Here is a 21,916-nt window from a genome sequence, read left to right as displayed (position 1 = left end):
GGGGGCGAGGGGGAGCCCGATCTACACCAGCCGGCGGGAAACGCCAGCCACCTACTCTAAGGAGCGCCTGTGGGCAGGTGGTGGAGTATGGGCGCGAACATGTTTCGGTGAGTGCCAACTATCCCACACTGAACGTGAAAGTGAAGTTAGGCTCCCGCACAAGAACCGTTGAAGTTTGGGCATTGATCGATTCGGGGTGTTCGCGTTGCTTGATGCACCCTGTCGTGGTGGCTGCTTTGGAGTTACCCAGCTTTCCACTGCAACGTCCCATGATTTTCACCCAGCTGGATGGTTCTACGGCGGGGGGGAAACCAGTCACCCATTACACGGGCATGGTGGCGTTGCAAATGAGCAGCCACCGTGAGGGGCTGCCGTTTGTGGTGGCGTCTGTGGGGCATCCCTTAGTCATCCTGGGGATTCCTTGGTTGGTCCAACAAAACCCCTATATAAATTGGGTACACAGGACTTTGACTTTTGGGGATGGTTTCTATCAAGCCCCTGGGGAGGACGACGCTCCGGAGGCTGCAGTGGGGAGGGCGGCGGCAGCAACCCCGCATTTCACTGTCACACCATTGGAGGGCTTGCCGGAGCAATACCAAGGCTTTGCAGATGTGTTTGGTGAGAAAGAAGCGGACCAACTCCCACCCCATCGAAAAACTGACTGTGCGATAGAGTTGGTCCCCGACGCTCAACTGCCCAAACGGAAAATTTATGCCATGACTCAAAAGGAACTGGCAGCGTTGAGGGAGTTTGTGGACAAAAACTTGGCCAGGGGTTTTATTGAACCAGCAAATTCGCCAGTGGGCGCCCCCGTCTTGTTTCGAGTGAAGGAGGATGGGACATTGAGACTTTGTACAGATTACCGCGGATTAAATGCGGTCTCAATATTAAACAAATATCCTCTGCCGTTAATAAAAGACATGTTAGCACATCTGGCTAAGGGGAAAAACTTCTCTAAGCTGGATTTGCGGGAAGCCTATTTCCGCATCTGCATACGGGAGGGGGATGAATGGAAGACTGCCTTCAATTGTCCACTGGGTTCTTTCCAGTATAAAGTTTTGCCTTTTGGGTTGGCAGGGGCACCAGGGGTGTTCATGCAATTGATCAATGAAGTGTTACATGAACATTTGTTCAAGGGTGTACTGGTCTATTTGGATGATGTTTTGATTTATACTGAAACGGAAGAGGAACATGAGCGCTTGGTGAAACAGGTGCTTAGCAAATTGAGAAAGGCTGAGCTCTATGCTAAGCTTTCTAAGTGTGAATTTCATCAGACTCAGCTTGACTACCTGGGGTACAGGATCTCTGACAAGGGCATTGAAATGGATCCTGCTAAGATCCAAGCTATTTTGGGGTGGAAGTGCCCGCGTACCTGCAGGCAGCTCCAAAGTTTTCTTGGGTTTTCCAACTATTACCGCCAATTCATCCAGAGGTTCGCTGAAATTGCATTGCCTCTCACTGACTTGTTACGTACGAAGGGGTTGGGGGACACACGCAAGGTAAAGAACCTGGGGGCATTGCTCAATTGGACACCTGACTGCCAGTTGGCTTTCGACAAGCTCAAAACCCTGTTCACTGCTGAACCCATTCTTCAACACCCTGATCCCACTAAACCTTTTGTGGTTCAAGTGGATGCTTCCGATTTCTCAATTGGAGCGCTCTTGCTGCAAGCAGATGCTGACAAACGCCTGAAGCCGTGTGCGTATCTGTCCCGGAAATTTTCCGAGACGGAAAGGCGGTGGCATGTTTGGGAGAAAGAAGCTTCTGCAGTCAAGGCTGCTTTGGAGGCATGGCGCCACCTCTTGGAGGGGGCTAAATGTCCTTTTGAGGTCTGGACTGACCATAAAAATTTGGAAGTGCTCAGCACGCCCCGTAAACTCAGTCCTAAGCAGATCCGCTGGGCTCAATTTTTCAGTCGCTTTGACTTTAAGTTGAAATTCATTCCGGGCAAGAAAAACTTCCTGGCTGATGCGCTTTCCCATCTGACCCAGGATTTGGTCCAAGCACCTGACGTTGTGGGTACAGTGTGGACAGAACCCCAATTGGGTTTGCAAGCTGTCACACGCAGTCAAACTCGTGCGCAGCTGCCTCCAGGTTCAGTTTCACCGGCTGGGGGAAGGACGCCAATTCCCTCGCAAATGCAACAACAGTTTCTCCTAGAGGTGAAATCTGATACTTGGTTGCAAGCGAATAGAGACAATGTTACATTTGACAGAGGCTTAGCTTGGAAGCAAAACCGCCTCTATGTCCCTGACAGTTTGCGAAGGGAAATTTTGATTCGGTCTCATGATGTTAAAGTGGCTGGTCATTTTGGGTTTGTCAAAACCTTGCATCTGGTACGCCGGCAATTTTGGTGGCCCACATTAAGACGTGATGTAAAAAGTTATGTTGCTTCTTGTCCTGTCTGTGCCATGTCCAAACGGAAGGGGGGTAAACCGCAAGGGCTGCTGCAGCCGGTGGCCAGCCCCTCCCGTCCTTGGGAGGAGGTTTCCATGGACTTCATTGTGGATTTGCCTCCTAGTCAGAGAAAGACTGTGATTTGGGTGGTAAAGGACTACTTTTCCAAGCAAGCCCATTTCATTCCATGTGCTTCTATTCCGTCTGCTCAGCAATTGGCCCGCCTTTTTCTGATCCACATCTACCGGATTCACGGTAGCCCCTCCCGCTTGGTCACGGACCGCGGGACACAGTTCACTTCCCAATTTTGGAAGGCATTTTTGAAGCTGGTGGGCACCAAGCAGGCGTTGTCCACTGCGTCGCATCCGGAGACTGACGGATCTACGGAGGTCCTTAATTCGACCCTGGAGCAATTTTTGAGGGCATTTGTCAACTATCAGCAGGATAATTGGGTTGATCTGCTACCTTTTGCTGAGGTGGCTTATAACAACATCGTCCATCAGAGCACGGGGCACACCCCTTTCCATATTGTTTTTGGACGGGATTTTGTTCCCATTCCTGAGTTGCCTCAACTCCCCACGCAACCCTGCTCTGCTTCTGATTGGGCTGCTCAACTGGCAGATTCGTGGCCAGTGATTCAGCAGGCGTTGGGTGATGCCCAATCTGCCTATAAACTGCACGCTGATAAGCGACGAGCCCTTCAACCTGCTTTTAAAGTTGGTGATAAGGTCTACCTTTCCACCAAGTACATTAAGTCCCCTCAGCTCTTGAAGAAGTTGGCTCCTAAGTTTGTTGGTCCTTTTCCCATTGTGGGAGTTGTGAACCCTGTCACGTTTAAACTGGATTTGCCACACAATCTGAAACGTTTACATCCTGTTTTTCATTGCAGTTTGCTCAAGCCTGTCAATCACTCCGATCATTGGCATCTGCAACCCCCACCTCCTGCTCCGATCATGATTGACGGACAGCAACATTTTGAGGTGAAGGAGGTCCTTGATTCTCACTGACTTCGCGGCACCCTGCAGTACTTCATTCGGTGGAAACACTTTCCCCACCCTGAGTGGGTGTCTGCCCGTGATGTTCAATCTCCTGTTTTAGTTAGACGCTTTCATCTAGCTTATCCTCTGAAGCCTGCTCCTTAGTGTTTTTGGGGGGGTGGTATGCCATGTTCACCGTTCCAATGTTACCGTTACATCGTAACATTTCGCATGTAATTCGGCTGATGCGTGTTTCGTCTGGGAGGGGAGGAGGATTCCATCTCGTGGGATTGTTATATGTTACCAGATGGATTGGAATGTGTTTGGGTTATCTCGTGTGTTCAAGGTTCCTTTCCCAGGACATCAGCAGAAACGGTTACCAGCACCTGGGGGGGGGGGGTAGTTTGCAACAGCAGGGCGAAGGGAGGGATTACGTTTGAGCCGAGGGTTTTTAGTTTGTATTTGGCGCGCTTTTGCTCATTCTCAGCTTTCTCTGTATTTGCATACTATTCTTTAATAAATCAGATATCATTAAGTTCTTGCTTGTGAGCCTGAGTCTATTAAGGTAGGCAATCCTTACACATATCTTCTCTCATGGTTGTTTAGTTAGGAGAAAGACTCCCAGAATTGTACCTCTGTTTTTCGTCTGAAGGGTTAGTTAGAAATTTTGAAGACAACAATACAAGTAATTTCCTCTATATCTCCAATCCAATTTTCCATCTTTTTTTCTCACTTTCAGTGCATCACAGTTTACAGAAACTTGATTATGGTCACCATAGATATGCATGAAATAACCATTGGGGCAGGGATGAAGAACAGCATAACAGTGAAAGGGAATTAAAAAATGATTAAGACTGAAGAGGTAGCAATGTATTATGTCAGAGAATTTGCCTGAGAAAACAAAGGGACTGAATAGCAACAATGGAGTGTCTTTCACCTTCACTACACTCTTTTCATGTAACAAGAGAGACGTTTACCAAGAGCCAGGAGACTGGAAGAGGAAAGCTGCTGTTCTCAATTGCACTTAGGCTACCAAGAAGTTCCTTCTCATTCCAGCAGCAGCTTCTACTATAAAAGCTAGTTGAGTTGTAAAATCTTAAGATGTTTATTTAGTTTATTTGGAAACTTCAGGATGTTTTAAGCCTAGACTTGTTCTCTCCAAATCTTCTTGGGCTGACTTAGATACTGTTAAATTACATTGCCCTATTTCTCTGTATTTTTCCCTCAAACAGTTAACAAGTTTACGAGATGATGCATCAGAAGCTACTAACCTTTCACTCCTACAGGAATCCATTAATTCAAGAAGTGACTATAGAGATGTTATTGCCTTGCAGCCAATGCAGTCATGTAAAATCCTTAGGGTAAACTCACAAAAGAGACTTATTCAATCAGACCTTAAAATAAAAAACATTGATTGTAAACCGCCCAAAGTCGCTTGTCGAGATGGCCGGTGAAGAAATGTGAGAAATAAATAAATAATTTGTAATTGTGTAATTGTCCTTAAGAACCAGATGCTAATGAAAAATTACTTGGAACAGTAGAATTAACTATATTGAGTCACATATGGATGCTGGCAAGGTATGCTTGGAGATGGCATTTACTACATAGCAATTTCAGAATTTCTTAGGTTAAACTTAAAAAGTGGTTTATTTAATGTTGATTATGCAAAGATAGATAATTTTCACAAACTGAAACCAATGCAGAAGATTGTTTTACATACAATCTGAAGAACAAGGAATCATTGACATGATTAGTTCTGTATAGCTCCTGTATCCTGAAAAGAAGCAATAAGAAACAGAAGTACCGTGGGATCTCTAAATGAGCACTGCAACTAATGATCAGTTAGCTATTTCATAAGAGCCAACTTCAGTGAATAAAGAACACCAAAGACAAGCCAGAGATCAAATATGAAGTCCTAAACAAATGCATTCCTCCAACAAATTGATATTTCATTTTACATCTCTTTAAACTTGTTTATCAATTATCAAGTTCTCAGGCTCCAAACCAAGTTCTCATAATTGCCAGGTGGCATTACCAGCATGTGATTAGCTTGGCAGACACAGTGCAGATGGTTTTTGCTTGGAAGTACACCTATTTTACCACTGTCTTCACATTATAATTTTGAGGATTCCAGAGCCTTCTTGTAGAAACAGATAAAGAAATTCAAAGATGTTTCACCATGTATGTTCTTGTACAATTTCATAAAAGTCTTGCTCATCTTGCTACTGGCGACTATGTTTAAGAACACTGTTGATGGATGAAATACAAGTTTCTTGTCATATTGAGAGCACTTTTAAAGTCTATTCCACATGCTGTAAATGGAATCCTAATTGGTAAAACTTAGATAAAATATTGTCCAGAGCAGAATATGCATGAAAATGCTACTGGCTAATTAAAACACCACCTATACAGAGAAATTCTTGAGAGAAAACCAAAATATATTTATCCTTATACCAGAAAGATAACAAAACAAGAAGATCCTTGCACTTTAAGAAACTGCTTACTTGGGCCTACACACTTCTAATAAGACTAAAGATGGAAAGTTCATGAGAATTACTGGTAAAATATTACAGAAGGAACATATTCAAATTACTTATATCAAGCAATGAATTAACTACTTGAACGGTATAGCTTTATTGTTGCATGGCAACAGCATATACACATAGTGGTATAACATCAGAAATTTTGCAGAGAATTCAATGAGCATTTTAGCGCCTGAAATAAAATGCTTCTGGCAATCTTGTTAAAGGTTTTTCTGGCAAATTAGTTTTACTTTTATTTAAAAGAAGTTAGACAAATCTTTTAGCTGCCTAACAAAATTGTGTAGTAGAATAGAAGAAAGTCTTTGTTAATCTTTGAAAATACTCAGAGACAGACAGATGCCTTTATATAAGTTTTACAAAGGAACATTCTGTAGACAGTTTGCTTTTAACTTCCTCCCACTGAGAAGTGTAGGAGTGAGGAGATTTCTTCTGAAGTTCATGCAGACATTGAAAGTTCAGTGAAGCTGGGAAATGCTGACAGTCGTCACTTTCTCCATAATAAAAGTAAAGAAAATTTGGAAACTGTTAACTACTGGATCATTTTTTGGATCTTTCCCCTTGGTTTCTGTATCTTCTGTTAGCAAAGAATGGCAACACAGTGAATTGGTAATGATGCACTGGTGACTGATGAAGCTCCCCCGTTTCAATGTTATGCCATGTGGTTGAACAGAGGACAAAAAAATAAAAGACAGATGCTTTTTCAACTCAAACACAAGGACCAGAAGATGGGTCAGGATACAGAGGAGAGGAGCTCTCTAATAAGAAGTGCGATCTCTTCTTACATTGAAGCAGGAAGTCTATTCCATATCAGTGGGTCCAACATGAGGGGGCAGAGAATGGCCTGAATGTCATTGCTCAGTGTCCTGCAATCCATCATCATCTTTAGCCCTTCTTCCCAGCTCTAGGAGTCAAAGACTTGCAAGTGATACTAATATTCATAAAGTTGGAACCCTAGATACTAAACACAAACACTTTTCTGATGGTCAGAGGTGAAACAGTATGCTGAAAAGCTGTGGGGTCAACCAGTTTGCTCCATTATCACCAAATTCAAAACAAAAGTACAACAAAACAAAAACCAGTTAGATGGATCTGAGTTCTCATATTTGATAAACAAAAGAAACAAAAATAGCAAACCATAAGCAGGCGTTTAGTTTATGCATTGCTCAGTGAGGGCAGACTGTTGCAAAATATGAATAATGTATTGAAAAACAGTGCCATTGCAGTTAGAGTTATGTTAGAAAATCAAGATTAAAAAAATCTTTAGGCTAATCCAGATTTAACAACATCCTCAGGCTATGGCACTGCTTTTAAAACACAATCCAAAATTATCCTATGCAAAAACTAATTGCATTCAAACTAGTCTGAACCACAAACTTCATACAGGTTGTTGTGTATTACTGTATGTTTGAAAACTGTATACAGCAAAGTGATGTTTCAATAATGCAAAAATGTTAATTGTCAATTATTATATATCTGATACCTAAAAAAAAAGTACTGGTTTTCTTTGAAGGAACAGATGGATTCATTCATTGTTTTGGTATGTTTCTCAAAGAATTGCAGGAATTCTCCCCAGTTCTAAAAATAAAGCAACTGAGTCTGAATAAGAGAAATAACTTACGGATCATCCATGAAATCATAGATCTCTCTCATGGCTACTCCTCCCACATTCACATAGAAGACAAGTCGCAGCAGGACCAAGTAGTGTTCTGGAGGCATCCATAGGACAAATTTCAAGTAAAATGTGTTCAACTCTGCCAATAAAAACTGACACATTCCATTCAATCACTTGGGAGATTTCCTGTCATTCAAACCTAAAATATGTCACAATTCTTCAAAGTGTGTAATTTTGAATGTATGAAAGTCTTGCCAAAGTGATATTATCAAAGTTAACAAGGTCGTGTTTCTATAAAACAATTAAAAAAAATAAAACTGTATTTTTAGTCATCATCCCCTATGTCTTCTTGGATGCTGCTGTCTCTCTATCCTCATATATTGCAGAATGGAAATTTGATACAATGACCAGCCACTTCAACGTCCAAATGAGAATCTGGTTGTCCCTGCATCAACTACTGAAGTTCTATAAGCATTATGTGTCTTAATTATATCTTGCACAATTACTAATTAATAAAAAAGGGGAAAAGGGGAAAAAAAGCATTATGGAAAGGAATAGTTAGAAAAAGGTAATTATTCAGTATAATTATTACAAACTCAAAACCCCACAGTGATTCTAACCTGCTAATTATACTATTTCAGGATTGCCACTTCTGTCATACAGATTCAAAAGATCAAACTTTTAAACAACCATATTCAAGCAATAAAGTCAGATTATCATTCAAGAAGATTAATTTCTCTTGCAAATGCAGGAAGAATGTTCTTTTCCTAGAACCCCCTTTCATTTCCCAGATAAAAGTTCATTATTTGATTAAACAGAGAACACCAACAGAGAAACCAATTGGTTTCTACCAATTATCCTATCCAAGTTCCACCAGTTATGTGCACATGTGAATGATCCGCTTTTGAAGGAGAGTTCTACTTCCCCAGGTCTGTATTATGAGGGAATTCATTTACTTACAGTAAGATGACCACACCTGCTTTGACATAATAAATAACTGAAATAAAACGTATGTGAACACTCATGCTTTAGTTTATACAATTTATATATTCTTTAGTATTTCTATAGTCTTTTAAATTAAATGGGACCATCATGGCCTCTTCCCTCCTCAATTCTCCTTGATTTGCTCTTAGCACGAAAGTGGGAATTCTGCCAGATAAATGGTAGTTTTATTATCTCAAACGTAGGGAGTCTGTGGGAAAATGCAAGAAGCCTGTTTACAATATTTTGAAAAATAAGAACTATTTGGAATATTTATGTTAGTTTGTTGAAAGAAATGACCCTTACAATAAAAATAATACCACACACTGCTAGCCATCTGCGAAGGCTGGATGCTGGCTTCCATTCAAATTTAACCCAACTGTATGGTGTGAATTGAAAGGCAATTCTCTTCATTTTACCTCTGGAGGGGAAATCAAAAATATCTCATGTGAAAAAGTTTTTATTTTTTACTTTTCTATTAAGCAAAATGTGATGAACAAAAGCACTGAAAATGTTAAAACAGCATAAACAACAACAACAAAAACCCCAGAAGCAGTGCAGAAGCTAAAAATAAAAACAATAAACAACAAAAAAGATTTGAGAATATGTAGAAGTATTTTTGTAATTTAAGGAAACAAAACTTTAAACAACTATATTCAACATCTCTATACAAAAAGACATTTGTATAGACAGTAATCATCTATCATTAACTTATTACTTACAACAATTTATTTCAGAAACATACTATTTCATAATATTTATGAAACTATTATAATTATTAATTTATCCTAGATTAAAACTTGACTGTACCCAAATAAATGGGGTACCTCACCCCAAATAAAACAATTTAGGATTCATTAGCATAAATGGTGATAAAAGTTCTACGATTTGCATTTTTCTGCCTTATATAATAAAATTTTGTAAGTGAACATACTTATATGTGGGAATATTCCAAAGTCCTTGCCATTTATATGTTTTCAAAGAAAGCCACCCCAATGTCTTCATTCCACAGTAAATGCCAAGTCCATTACATAAGATTACATCCATAATCCACTGCAAATAATAATAAAAATAAAAACAACAATAATTTAATGATCCATCACAATCTCTGTACATAATGTGTGACTACAGCAATAATTGTACTGCAATTTATGTGCATAATATACTTTTAAAATATATCATATGCTGCCCTTATAACATGCTATGTAATACTTTAAAATATCAATTATATATAACCAATATTTTGGCAAAACAACCTGTTTGTTCGCCGTAAAATGATTTCATCTACAGAATCAGCATGTTACGTTCTCAGCAGGAAATGATAAGAAGAATTCCATCCCACCCAATTTTCACCTACTTCCCCTTTACTTGCAATACCAATTAAGGAGTTTCTGTGATGGTCGATCTGTTATTTTCTATACTAATCAGCTAATATATATATCCTGATTTTTTAGTTATGAAGCTTGGTTGGTCTGACACTTTCTTCTGAATACTTCCTTCTGTCAAGACATATAATCTGTTCTCTCCCTAGACTTGCACATTTCACTTCATCTTTGATTCTTTCCTTGATCTTTTTTGTTGCCAGTTCTCCACTGTTAGTTCAGAATGCACCATTTAACAATATAACTTTTTATTTAAAATGTCATTATTATTAAATTAATATTACATTTATTGGCACAATCTTCTATACTGTTTTTCTTTTTACTTATCTTAGTTTGTCATATCATCTATTCTTGAACAAACTGTTGTTAAACCAAAGTTAAGATGGACACAAGCCAACCTGAAACTAAAGATGTTCAACAGATTAGGCCAAATCTCAAATAATGAGTTGAAGCAGATGGATTTAGGCTGGATTTGTGACCACATGAAGTGCAATACCTGTGAAGCGACCCCACGCAAGCACAGAGTTTTTGTAAATGATCTAAGGTTCCCAAGTACTTCAGAAAGACTGACAATGATACAATCCCCCTAAAAAACCCTGGCTGTATTTCATTTCTCTATGAAGTTTTATGATGAGGAAAGGGGAAGAGCAGCAAATAAAGTTGAGCAAATGAAGTTCTGCTCCTATGGAGTGACACAGCAGTTTCTTCTGAAAAGAAAGAAGCTGAATGCCAATTGCAATTTATTCATTCATTCTGAATAGCCAAGGAAATCATTGGAAGATTTTAAATATTGTTTAAGTCCAATAGTACTAGTATTTTTTAAAAATCAAAATATCAAATAATTTTCCTAGTGAATACCACAAAACTCCCCAAATCAACAAAATCTCTAAAACTGTATCACAGAATGGTTTATCGATTAGCTGTGTATTGCTCACATCCTTTTGCTTCCCAGCAGTTCTGCTCAAGCGCCATTGCTATGAAGAAGGGGGAGTCTAATTCTCCTTGTTCCCAGCCATCCTGACTAGACAGGCCGAGTGGAACAGAGAAGTGCAAAGACTTCCTCTCCTCAGTCTAGTCAATAGGAGATAAGAATCTTGCATGTTGTTGGGTCTCAATTCAAAAAGGCAGGTTCAAATCAAAGTAGGCTAGACTCTAAAGCACTGAATTGGGCTCCCAATAAAATAATATGGTTAGTGTATGTCTCCTACTTACTTTTTTAATACATGAGAATTAAGGTGAATGAAAATTACAGAGAGGAAAAACATGAGAATTCATGGCTTGCCTAGTCTCACTAACATAGCAAAACATTATATTTTATTATTAAATCTAAATATAGCCAATTACTCTTATGGAAAGCATAACTAACCAGAAGCCTAGTTCATGTGTACCTTACATCAAATATTTAATATAAAATTAGAAATAAAAGGAACTGCAGATCATTTTCATGAATCCAAGGATATCCAAGCTCAACACTACGTGGTCTCTAGAAAGGAGAGTCTAAGAAAAATTACTCTCGCCAAAGCTATTCATATTTAACTAATAACTAACTCCTGTGAAGTGGCTTTTTGAAAAACAGATTTGAGCCACTACATGCTGAATAAATTTTTAAGAGAGTAATTAATACTTACATGATCCCACCAACATTCACTGAAATTTGGAAGTTGGTGTTCTAGACTGTATTCCAGAAATTCAAACATTACACTGATAATCATGCACATCCACCAATCTCGAATCATCAGTGTCTAAGCAATTATGAAAGAAGAAATAGTTTTTCTGCAGATCAGTCCAAATTTGTATTATCCAATATTAAAAAAAAATAAGAAAAAAACTTCTGAATAGGGGTAAACACCACTTTGTTTAATTTTAAGACTACTGGGCAAAACTTTTTCTATATTTATCTTGTTTTCAAGCATCATATAGATGCACTAATTTACAATATTTTAAAATAAGCATCAATATTCACACAATTTCATATGCACATTCCCATGTGCAATGCAACATATCATTTAATAAACTTACTAAGCAATTTCCTTACCAATGTTTTTTTGAATGTTACTTTCCCTAATAATTCACATTTTTATATGCATGGTTTTGATTGCAAAAACCAAAGGATAATAGTATTCTGGTTCATGTATTAATTCAAGAAGTATAAATTAAGAAGGCTGGTATTAAAATGTGAATCAAATTAATTTTTCTCCAGTTTTAAATTACAATATATTGAGACTGCACACCAGATTTCAGTATTCCTTTGAAGATGAGAAACCCTAGACTTCAGGAACAAAGGACAAGAATCTTCAGCAGCACAAAATATTAAGCCTACTTTCAAGCAGGAACTTATAATTATTCTTCAATTCTAAGTATCACTCTGAACAAACAGTCCTATGAGAAGAAACTTTGTTTCTGTTATTCTATTTTGAATAAAAAAGGAAAGAAAAATTCTGCCGGTATCCTTGCATATATCAATAAAATAAAAAGCAGATGAAACAGGAGGTTTGACCGGCTGCTTAGTTGGAAGTGATTGCCTCAATAAATACTATTAAGCGCTGAGCAGCACAATTGGTGATGAGAGAGAAATGCAAGATATCTATAGTGATTACTACAAAAGCCAAGTTATTTGGCCCTGTGCTGTTGAAGCCTACAGCTGAATAATAGTGCACAGCTTTGTAGCAGAACACAAACTTGAACCACCCTATTTGCTCACTAATGGATAATTGGGTTATGAACTCCATCCTCTGATTCACTCTATATATTGTATACTTTTTTGAATTCTTTGATTACTTTCTTCCATCTCTGGTTATATAAGTCTTTGTCAATGAATACTTTCTACTTTAATTGTATTTTACATTCAGTATTTAAAATGACACAGTAATGTTTTTTGGGTAGATTGTTTTAAAAAAATATAAATTGTATATTCTTAATGATTTAGGTAGAAGTGCAACTTTTCTAAAGAGCAGACTGCTATACGTCCAATAAAAATAGTACAACATAACTGTATAATAATAGTAGCATCTGTAATATCTCAAGCAACTTTATTAATGAAGATGTTGGAATAATGAGGATGCAATGTAAAGTTTCCAGTATTCTGATAAATGATATTTTAGGTGAAGGAATGCTGTTTGATACTGGGATGTCAATCCAACAACCCAATAAGAACATATGTGTCCCTTTTAATATGTAAAGAACGATGTAAGCATTCAAATCAATGAATTGTGAACATCTGTACATAAATTATATGCATGTTGAACATAACCATTGAACATTACTCACGCAGTTTGTTACTAAACAAGAATTTCCCAGAATTATGCTGAAACAAATACTTAAGATATAATTTCTGATGTCAACTGTTGACGGGTAAAATACAGCACAATAAGAATATGCAAAATTTTATTGCAGAAAGTGTACTACAATGCAGTACTTTCAAATAGCAGCACCAAACTTTAGCTTAAAAGTAGAAAAAATGTTTTCTTATGCCAATCTGCAACATTCCAAACTTCATGAAGTGTGTAAAGTTATTAGCTATCCAAAGGTGAATATTAAGAAAAATGTTTATCTCAAATTCCATCAAAATGATGTCTTTCCATTTCATTCTAGAACACCCATGGGGAGGACTATGACTTTCAAACTGGTCTCAGATAATGTATCAATTCCAGCTATACAACAGAACAAATTTTACATTCTTAGTATCTATTGGATGTGGAAACATTATTTTTTAAAATTAAGGTAGTGAAAGAAGGTATAAACAGTCTTTTTAAAGTTCAGCTCCACAGGAGTCTAGTCAATAGAAGTGATGACTAAGGACACATATACCTGAACTGGTTTTTCTGCTCAGCAGACAGCATCACAGTATAGGGGAGATCAGGCTTGCGGTTGTGATAGTAAAAAGCAACTAAAGTAGCCTTCATAGATGCATTACAAAGTTATAGTCAATGGTGATTAGAAGTTTTAAGACTAAAATAAATTTGAGTCATTCTGGGGACAAAAAATAGTTTCTTAGCTATGAAAACATAATCTACAAATTCCCATAGCAACATTTACAAAGCAGAACTGCTTTGACTTCATTTCTCAGAAAGGTACTTCAACATACTTTGTGTAATAAGAGGGAAATAGAGATGCACGTATGTGTCTATTAGTTTAATCTTAACATAGCTACCTATTTTTAAGTCTATTAAAATAGCTTAATTAAGATTTAAAGATATTCAACAATAAAACAAAGGATTTTACTGTCAGAATTATTTAAAAAAGAATTTATTATTAGTGATAATAATAATTTTCATTTTTTTTTTTACAGATGACTACTGTCTATCAGTGAATATGCACACTGGCAGTACTGACAAGCAATGAAACTTCAGAACTACAGTAAGTAATTAAACAAAGAGAAGGCCAATTCTCACCTTTAAGTACCAACCAAGGAAATGAGCAGGAACAAATCCATCCAGTTTATCCTGTAATTCAAGTAGATTATACAGATTAGAGTTAGTTTCTATTTAATAAAATGAATCCACAAAAATGATCACAGTGACAAATGAAGCAGATACAGTATTTCCATATGCAACATGAAATATCTCTCACAAAGTTTTTTAAAATACTTAGAATATTTGTTAAATGATTAAAAAATAATTTTTACATCTTACATCTAATGTACAGTATAAATTTTCCTATCATCCAGATAACCAAACAAGAATAATGTTTTTCTTCTTTTTTTCAATTTTATAATCTATCTGGAAAGTTAAAAATGTATGCTTATCTTAGATAACAGAATATCTAATCTGGAATATTCCTGAGATGTTACATTCTGCTGCTGTGTACACCTCACCCAAGCAATACCAGAGACAAATATGGCTATCTTAATTCTCAAAAGATGAACTAACTAAAAAGTAATTACCTTTGATCCATGAAATCTGGAAATACAGCATTAGTCCCAATCTGTTTTACAGATTTTGGGCATCAATGTTTTGGACCAGCTTTTTAGTCTCATAAAAAAGAAAAGCTTAACAAAAATATTACATAGTTCACATTTTTATAGATTCAGCAACCAACAGGCTGTATCCTAGAAATATGGACTTCAGCAGCAGCAGATAAGCAGATTTCTTTCAATATACTTCAAAAGTATAGGAATATAATTTAAGTCTTAATATATACAATTGTAGAGGGATGGATCACGTTACTACATATGTGAGTAGATAGTTACAGAAACATGCATACATTTTGTATTACAAAAAAAGATCCACATTGAAAACATCTGATCTTAATATGTGTGTGTGTGTGTGTGTGTTGGAAAATTGGAAAAAAGACATTTTGTTCTACATCTGGTTAGCTATAGAAAAAAGACCAAAAAACAACAACAAAACAAAACAAAGCTCTATGCAAGGTGGTGATATCTTAGCCCTCATGTGCAGGAAATAACTTTTATGGCTTTCAATATTTCACTACATCTAAATCCTCATTTAGCAACTGCCTTGGATAGCAACCATTCACAAATACGACGGTAATAAATGGCAATAAAAAATCATCTTCTGACCACTGCACACATTTAGGACAACAAAAATCTTCAGTGTGAAACTGATTAAGGTTTGGTCAGTTTCATGGAGCAGCTGTGAGGGCTGGAGTTGTAATCAACTAATTGAGGTCACAGAGCTAAGATTGTTGACTTGTGGTTAGCACTTTTTAGGGAAGTGCTGTGCTGTGGAGAGAAGCAGCTCAGGAAGAGATAGCCTGCTTAAGCAATCTCTCCACCCTGTGAGGGGGCAAAAAAAAGGGGGGGGTCAGACCCAGAACACTGTACAAGAGAACATTATCTGAATGAGATGGCAGCAACCAGCGATCTTCACAGAGTCACTCTCTCTTTGACTCAGTTATATGTTCACTTAGCAACCATTTTGCTTAATGATCAAGTTGTTGGAACCAATTGCAGTCACTAAATGAGGACTACCTATAGTCTATCTTCCTAGTAAAAAGCTGAAAATTTTCTTTTAAAGAAATGAAATCTGAAATTCTCAGAAAGATGAATTGGAACTCATCTATGGAATCGCTGAAGGCATATTGTTAGTTATGGAACAGTTGATGTTGGATTAGGCAACAATTATTAGGCATCCATGGTTATCAAAGAAGTACAAAATGAACATGAAAATGTTGTTAAATGAGTACAATCTCTCCATTTCAGTATCTTACCCAAATATTGTGAAAGGCATCTGTTCCATTATCTGGGTCATATATAAGGCAATTTCCACCATAGTCTCTTTCAGGCAAAGGGACTCCTAAATTAGGATCAATAAATTTCATAAACTGTCTTCCATCATGTACAGTCTGCAAAATTAAATATATGTTCAAGAACATCAACATTTCTTTAAAAGTTACATTTGTTAAATTGGCAATACAAAAAGAAAAGCCTTTTAAAACTTAAACAAATGTACATAATGGCTCTCCTGACCCTAAAAATTGCTGAAGAAAGAAACTTCGATGTCTGGTAAGACCATACACAACATTCCAAGTTTGGAACAGCCATATTTTGAGTGTTTTGAACTAGGAACAAGACATCACTACTCTGGACATTTGTCTTAGGCTTATTTCATTCAACTTGTTCAAAGTGCCCATAATCCTGCAAATGGCTTGTTTACTTTTTAAAAAATATATTCCAGCTACAAAGACTTCAAGACTGCATTAGCCAATAAAACAGCACATGTTGGTTCAATCTCTGCTGATACTGGCTGGGGTTAACTGAGGACAGGAGAGTGTGGCTGAGGGATGATCAGTCAAACACCTAGATATGCAAAAAAGAGTGCTGCCTGACTAATAATTAAGTTTAAGCATGTTTTACGCTCTTCGTTATGAGGTATTTTATTATCTCTTTTTCAGGCACTTCTCCAAGTATACCATGCTTATGAAGCAAATGCAGAAACTGTATTGCTTTATGGGCTGAGCTTGGCAAGCAGATTGCTGAATATATGAGTTGTACTTAAGCATTAGGAAGAAAGTACAAGTGAATAACCGGAGAACTGTATTTTTGCCATTGTTCGGTGAATGACTATTGCTTCTTTGTCAGGAAACGCTTTTTGGGTGTAGGCACTTGTTGTAGAAAACATGCTTAACTGTTGCTTTCTTTATTTGTAAGGATTTTTTGTAAAAGAAAAAAAAAAGCATTATTTTATTTAAGATCAATTTAAAATTTTCTTTGCTTTGGGTGCCAAGTAGCATTCATCATGAACTACCATCCAATCTACTTTTGCAATTCTGGGATGAAAAAAGTAACAGAATAAGGCACTTATTCCAAGTTTCTGTTATTCTCTATGAAGGAACATTCAGAATGTTTCAAATTTTATTTGGTTGGAATGTACTATGTTCCATGTTCTAACAGGCCATTCTAAATATTTCATTCCAAATATGTTTCTGTTCATGCATACCATTAATGTCCATTTATTGCTTATAAATAAAAATTTAAAAATCAAAGTAATTTTTTCATCAATCAGTTTTCTACAGATTATGGTCATAACTAAGAAAATATCCCTTTTGCTTATACAAACTTTCCAAGAATAATTGCTTCACTGAAAATTCACATTAGCTGTATCATAATTAAAATAACCCTGCCTAATCCTGACCGGTTTTTGGGTATTCATACGACACATTGACTGCACTCATGACCCAGTTAAGCAAGTTATGTGGACATAGCCATTGTTTCTGCTTGAAAAATAGAGGCAAACTAGCTGTTATCCATTTGAGATTGATATGATTTCTTCTTTCAGAGGACGAACTGGAACCTGGAAGGAAGGGCTAAAATTTTTCAGCAGAACAATTATCCTACTAGCTAAAAGGTTTGTCCCAAAACAGAAAGCAAACCATCCTAAACTTTCAAAAGAAAAGTATCACCCAGAATTGTTGTTTGGTTGTTTATATACATGGCAAAAACAACTGAGTTAAAAGGAAATTTTGACTCTTGCTTTGTAAACAGGAAGGGATAATTTTATTTGTAGAACATCCAGATTAAATCCTTCAGTCACAAAAATTTCAGTAGATGATGATGAGCAATACCTCAGCCCAAGATCCTGCAGAGTGGCTGCCAAACAGATTAAACCAGACTTCTCCAACCCACTGAGAATTCTGGAAGTTGGAATCCACAAGATGCTTAAGTTGGGGAAAGCTGCATTATACAATATAATACTAGAGGCAGTTTGGCACAGTGGTGAAGGTGCTGGCCTAGAAACCAGGAGAAACTGAGTTCTAGTCCTGCATTAGGCCTGAAACCCGGCTGGGTGACTTTGGGCCAGTCACTCTCTCTCAGCTCAACTCACCTCACAGAGTTGCTGTTATTGTGGGGAAAACAGGAGGAGGAAGGAGTACTAGGTACGTTTGCCGCCTTGAGTTATCCAAAATATATTTTAAAAGGCAAGATAAAAATCTAGTAATAATAATAGTCAGATGGACTAAGGGTTTCAATTGAAATGATGTCACTTATGCATTTGTATGCAATATGCTTTCATGGGAAGAAGTGAAGTTGGTGATTATGGTCTCTAATTTTTATCTCTAAAGTTTTCTTTAAAATACAAACTTTAAATTCCTTACCTGAAAAAGTATGAAGATGAGGAAAAGCTCATATACAACACTGACACATAGCCAAAACCGCCAGTAAGCTAGTAGCACAAGTTAACAAAAAAAGAAAAACACAGATATGTTACAGTTTGGGCATAAGGTTAAACTAGTAGACACATATAGGATCTTTAAGAATATTAAGAAACATCATTTGCATGGAACTGTATGTGCTTTGAAGGAAATCTACAAAGCCTTATTAAAAAGAAAAATACAGGAGGTCCAAATGGCTAACTGGAAGAGATTAGTGCAATCAGTTACTGAGAAAATTCTTTCACATTTTGAGGACTTACTGTATAATCCACTCATCTCCAAAAAGAGGTTTGGGGCAACAAAATATTGTAGAGTACTTTGATCAATTCATATGAATTAAATTTTAGTGGGCTCCTTGCCTTAACTTTCTCTTCTACTTCCAATTGTAGTTTTTTTTAATTACCTATTTTCAAAAATTATTAATAAAAATGAAACAGGGTTGAAAAGTAGGGCAAATAACCATCCTTCCCTGCCAAAGATAATAATGCTTGTAGTGGGAAGAAAATGCCTTCAGGAAACTGGGCTGCCCCCTGCCCCTTCAACTGGTGTAGCTGGGCTTGGGAAAAGACAAGCAATGAACTGGAGACCTCAAACCCTCAGGAGTACCTTACAAGTGTTCCCATGAACCACTCATTAATTATATACAGTATCTTCTATTGGCAGTTTCATTACACACTCACAAAACCCAAGCCTTCTTTGCAATAATCACTGCAGTGCTTGGCACTCATTTATTCATAATAACGATTTCCTCATTTATAATCTGTTCTGTTATTTTTTTCAAGCATGGTAAAGAGTGAGCTTCCATAAACATATGGTAATGGTAACATTAGATACATCCCTAAATTATTTGACTAATATGATTTTTAACTTATACATTACTTATATATTCTTCTAAATATTTTGTCAAACTAAGCAGGAAATTGGAAAATTTACATCAATATCCTGCAGTATGTTGAGTTCACAGAACTTACTCCTATGTAAGTGAATACATGGTTAGTATGGACAGTGATCAGATTAAGACTTTCAAAATGCTGTGATAGATTTTATTAAGGAAATCTTGATAGATGGTATTAAAATGACTAATTTCAACATTTACATATGATTACTTTATCAGTCATATTTTAATGCTATGAGCTATTTTGATTACCTGGATGAGGTCTTGAAAATGGGCCATCTTTTGCTTGAGTGACTCCAAAACACAAAAAAACTAAAATGCTGGCTACAATACCTCTGGAAAAGATTAAGAACAAAACACTCCTCAGTATATTATAACAATACTTGCATTTATTAACCTGTTGAATGTTCATGTAATATCTAGTATTAGGAGATATGATTAATCATTGATTTTATCTTGGCTAGTGATTGAGCTAAAATAGAAGTTTTGCCTAGCAGGCGTGGCCTCTTTAACGAACCTTGAAAAATATCAGTTGGACTGGAAGAAAGCCTTACTGGACAAATTGCTATCACATGGACTATCACCAGAATTTCTGCTATCAGTGAAATGTAAACAGTCTACAGAGACTCTTAAACAATGTGTTATGGACATAGATTATAAAACTATCTAAACCATTTTTCCAGTGACGTTAGGTCTTAGAAATAGATACCTCGATACTTTGGAATTGCCTAGATAGTGCAAAGGCCTCTCTTGGTTTCCCCTTTGATCAACAGTATTGCTATCTGCCTTGGTGGATGGCTGGTTTACTAAGATTTCCTATGAGGAAGAAACATGCCATGTGAGCCATGTACAAACAAATCAGGTAGCTATGTCTTATTTACTACGAATATTACAGAAACATACAGAGTAAGTTAATTCATGTTTTTAAATAAAATCTTCCAGGTTGTCCAAACAAATACCATGTCACCTTCTTACTAACAAATACATAACAGTCAAATTTGTGCAGTAGCATTTAAGGCCTGATGTGAAGTAACAGTGGGCTCTTCATAATATTTCTATGGAATTAGTGAGTTTGATTATATGCAATTTTGATATAGTTAATATGTCAGTATTATTTTTGTTTTCTGTTTGTCTTACGCTTAATGTTGCAGGGTTTTTTTGAACCATGATAAAATTGATTACTGAATGAAAAAAACTTCTAAGGCAGTCCGATCTTAATGAAGTATCATGAAGTTTGGTTAAAAGACTGGCAAACTTTAGTTTGTAAGGTTTTGCATCTAGTAGTGATTGGACTTGATATCTACATAAACAACACTGTTTTTCTACAATTCTACTCTAGTTTTACAGAACTGATCAACTAGAACCAAATACTAAATGGTGGCAACATAGAAATTACTCTTTTCAGCCTCATAAATGAGTTTGTAGACCTGGCCAACCAAGCATTCCTCCATCTCAACAACCCAGTTTAGACAGGGGAGAAAAGTCTTTGTATTAGTGCTATTAGAAATTGGAAATCCTTGACAAACTAATGCAGATGACCAAGAAATCTACCAACAGACTCTGATCTGTCTAGCTTCTGGCCATTCTGACGTGATAAATTACCTATTTAAAATATGCTTCTGAATGAAAGCTTGTAACCTGGAAATAAATTCAATATAACCAATACATAATTCAATCTAATAATAAGTAATTCAATCTAACCAAATTAAAATATAACTCCTACTCTATTAAATCCAGACTAATCCTATTATACAAAAGGAGACACATCTTTTTAAAAAGGGGAGAAAAAGGGCCAACCTTACTGAGATCAACATAGGAGAGGATACTTCAATAATTATCTTGATGGCTTTTATTTCCAGGCTATGTTGTTTATTCATTTAGTCGCTTCCGACTCTTCGTGACTTCATGGACCAGCACACACCAGAGCTTCCTGTTGGTCGTCAACACCACCAGCTCCCCCAGGGACGAATCCGTCACCTCTAGAATATCATCCATCCATCTTGCCTTTGGTTGGCCCCTCTTCCTTTTGCCTTCCACTCTCCCTAGCATCAGCATCTTCTCCAGGGTGTCCTGTCTTCTCATTATGTGGCCAAAGTACTTCAGTTTTGCCTTTAATATCATTCCCTCAAGTGAGCAGTCTGGCTTTATTTCCTGGAGGATGGACTGGTTTGATCTTGCAGTCCAAGGTACTCTCAGAATTTTCCTCCAACACTACAGTTCAAAAGCATCGATCTTCCTTCTCTCAGCCTTCCTTATGGTCCAGCTCTCGCAGCCATATGTTACTACGGGGAACACCATTGCTTTAACTATGCGGACCTTTGTTGTCAGTGTGATGTCTCTGCTCTTAACTATTTTATCGAGATTTGTCATTGCTCTTCTCCCAAGGATTAAGCGTCTTCTAATTTCCTGACTGCAGTCAGCATCTGCAGTAATCTTCGCACCTAGAAATACAAACTCTTTCACTGCTTCTACATTTTCTCCCTCTATTTGCCAGTTATCAATCAAGCTGGTTGCCATAA

General features: G+C 37.0%; 1 protein-coding gene across 1 annotated transcript in view; it reads right to left on the bottom strand.

The window, feature by feature from the left end:
* The window catches only part of PTDSS2 (phosphatidylserine synthase 2), a 47,904-nt gene that overhangs the window by 7,902 nt on the left and 18,086 nt on the right, over positions 1-21,916 (bottom strand). The window contains exons 3-10 of the mRNA XM_063289245.1: positions 19,650-19,732; positions 18,446-18,513; positions 16,061-16,195; positions 14,284-14,334; positions 11,521-11,634; positions 9,445-9,563; positions 8,817-8,931; positions 7,536-7,681 (exon numbers count right to left, since the gene is read on the bottom strand). Coding sequence (XP_063145315.1) covers positions 7,536-7,681; positions 8,817-8,931; positions 9,445-9,563; positions 11,521-11,634; positions 14,284-14,334; positions 16,061-16,195; positions 18,446-18,513; positions 19,650-19,732 — 831 coding nt within the window. The remainder of the gene's footprint in view (positions 1-7,535; positions 7,682-8,816; positions 8,932-9,444; positions 9,564-11,520; positions 11,635-14,283; positions 14,335-16,060; positions 16,196-18,445; positions 18,514-19,649; positions 19,733-21,916) is intronic.

This window comes from Candoia aspera, chromosome 1 (assembly GCF_035149785.1).
Source record: "Candoia aspera isolate rCanAsp1 chromosome 1, rCanAsp1.hap2, whole genome shotgun sequence".
NCBI lineage: Eukaryota > Metazoa > Chordata > Lepidosauria > Squamata > Boidae > Candoia > Candoia aspera.
The sequence above is the reverse complement of the archived record's forward strand: the minus strand, read 5'-3'. Positions and strand labels throughout refer to the sequence as shown.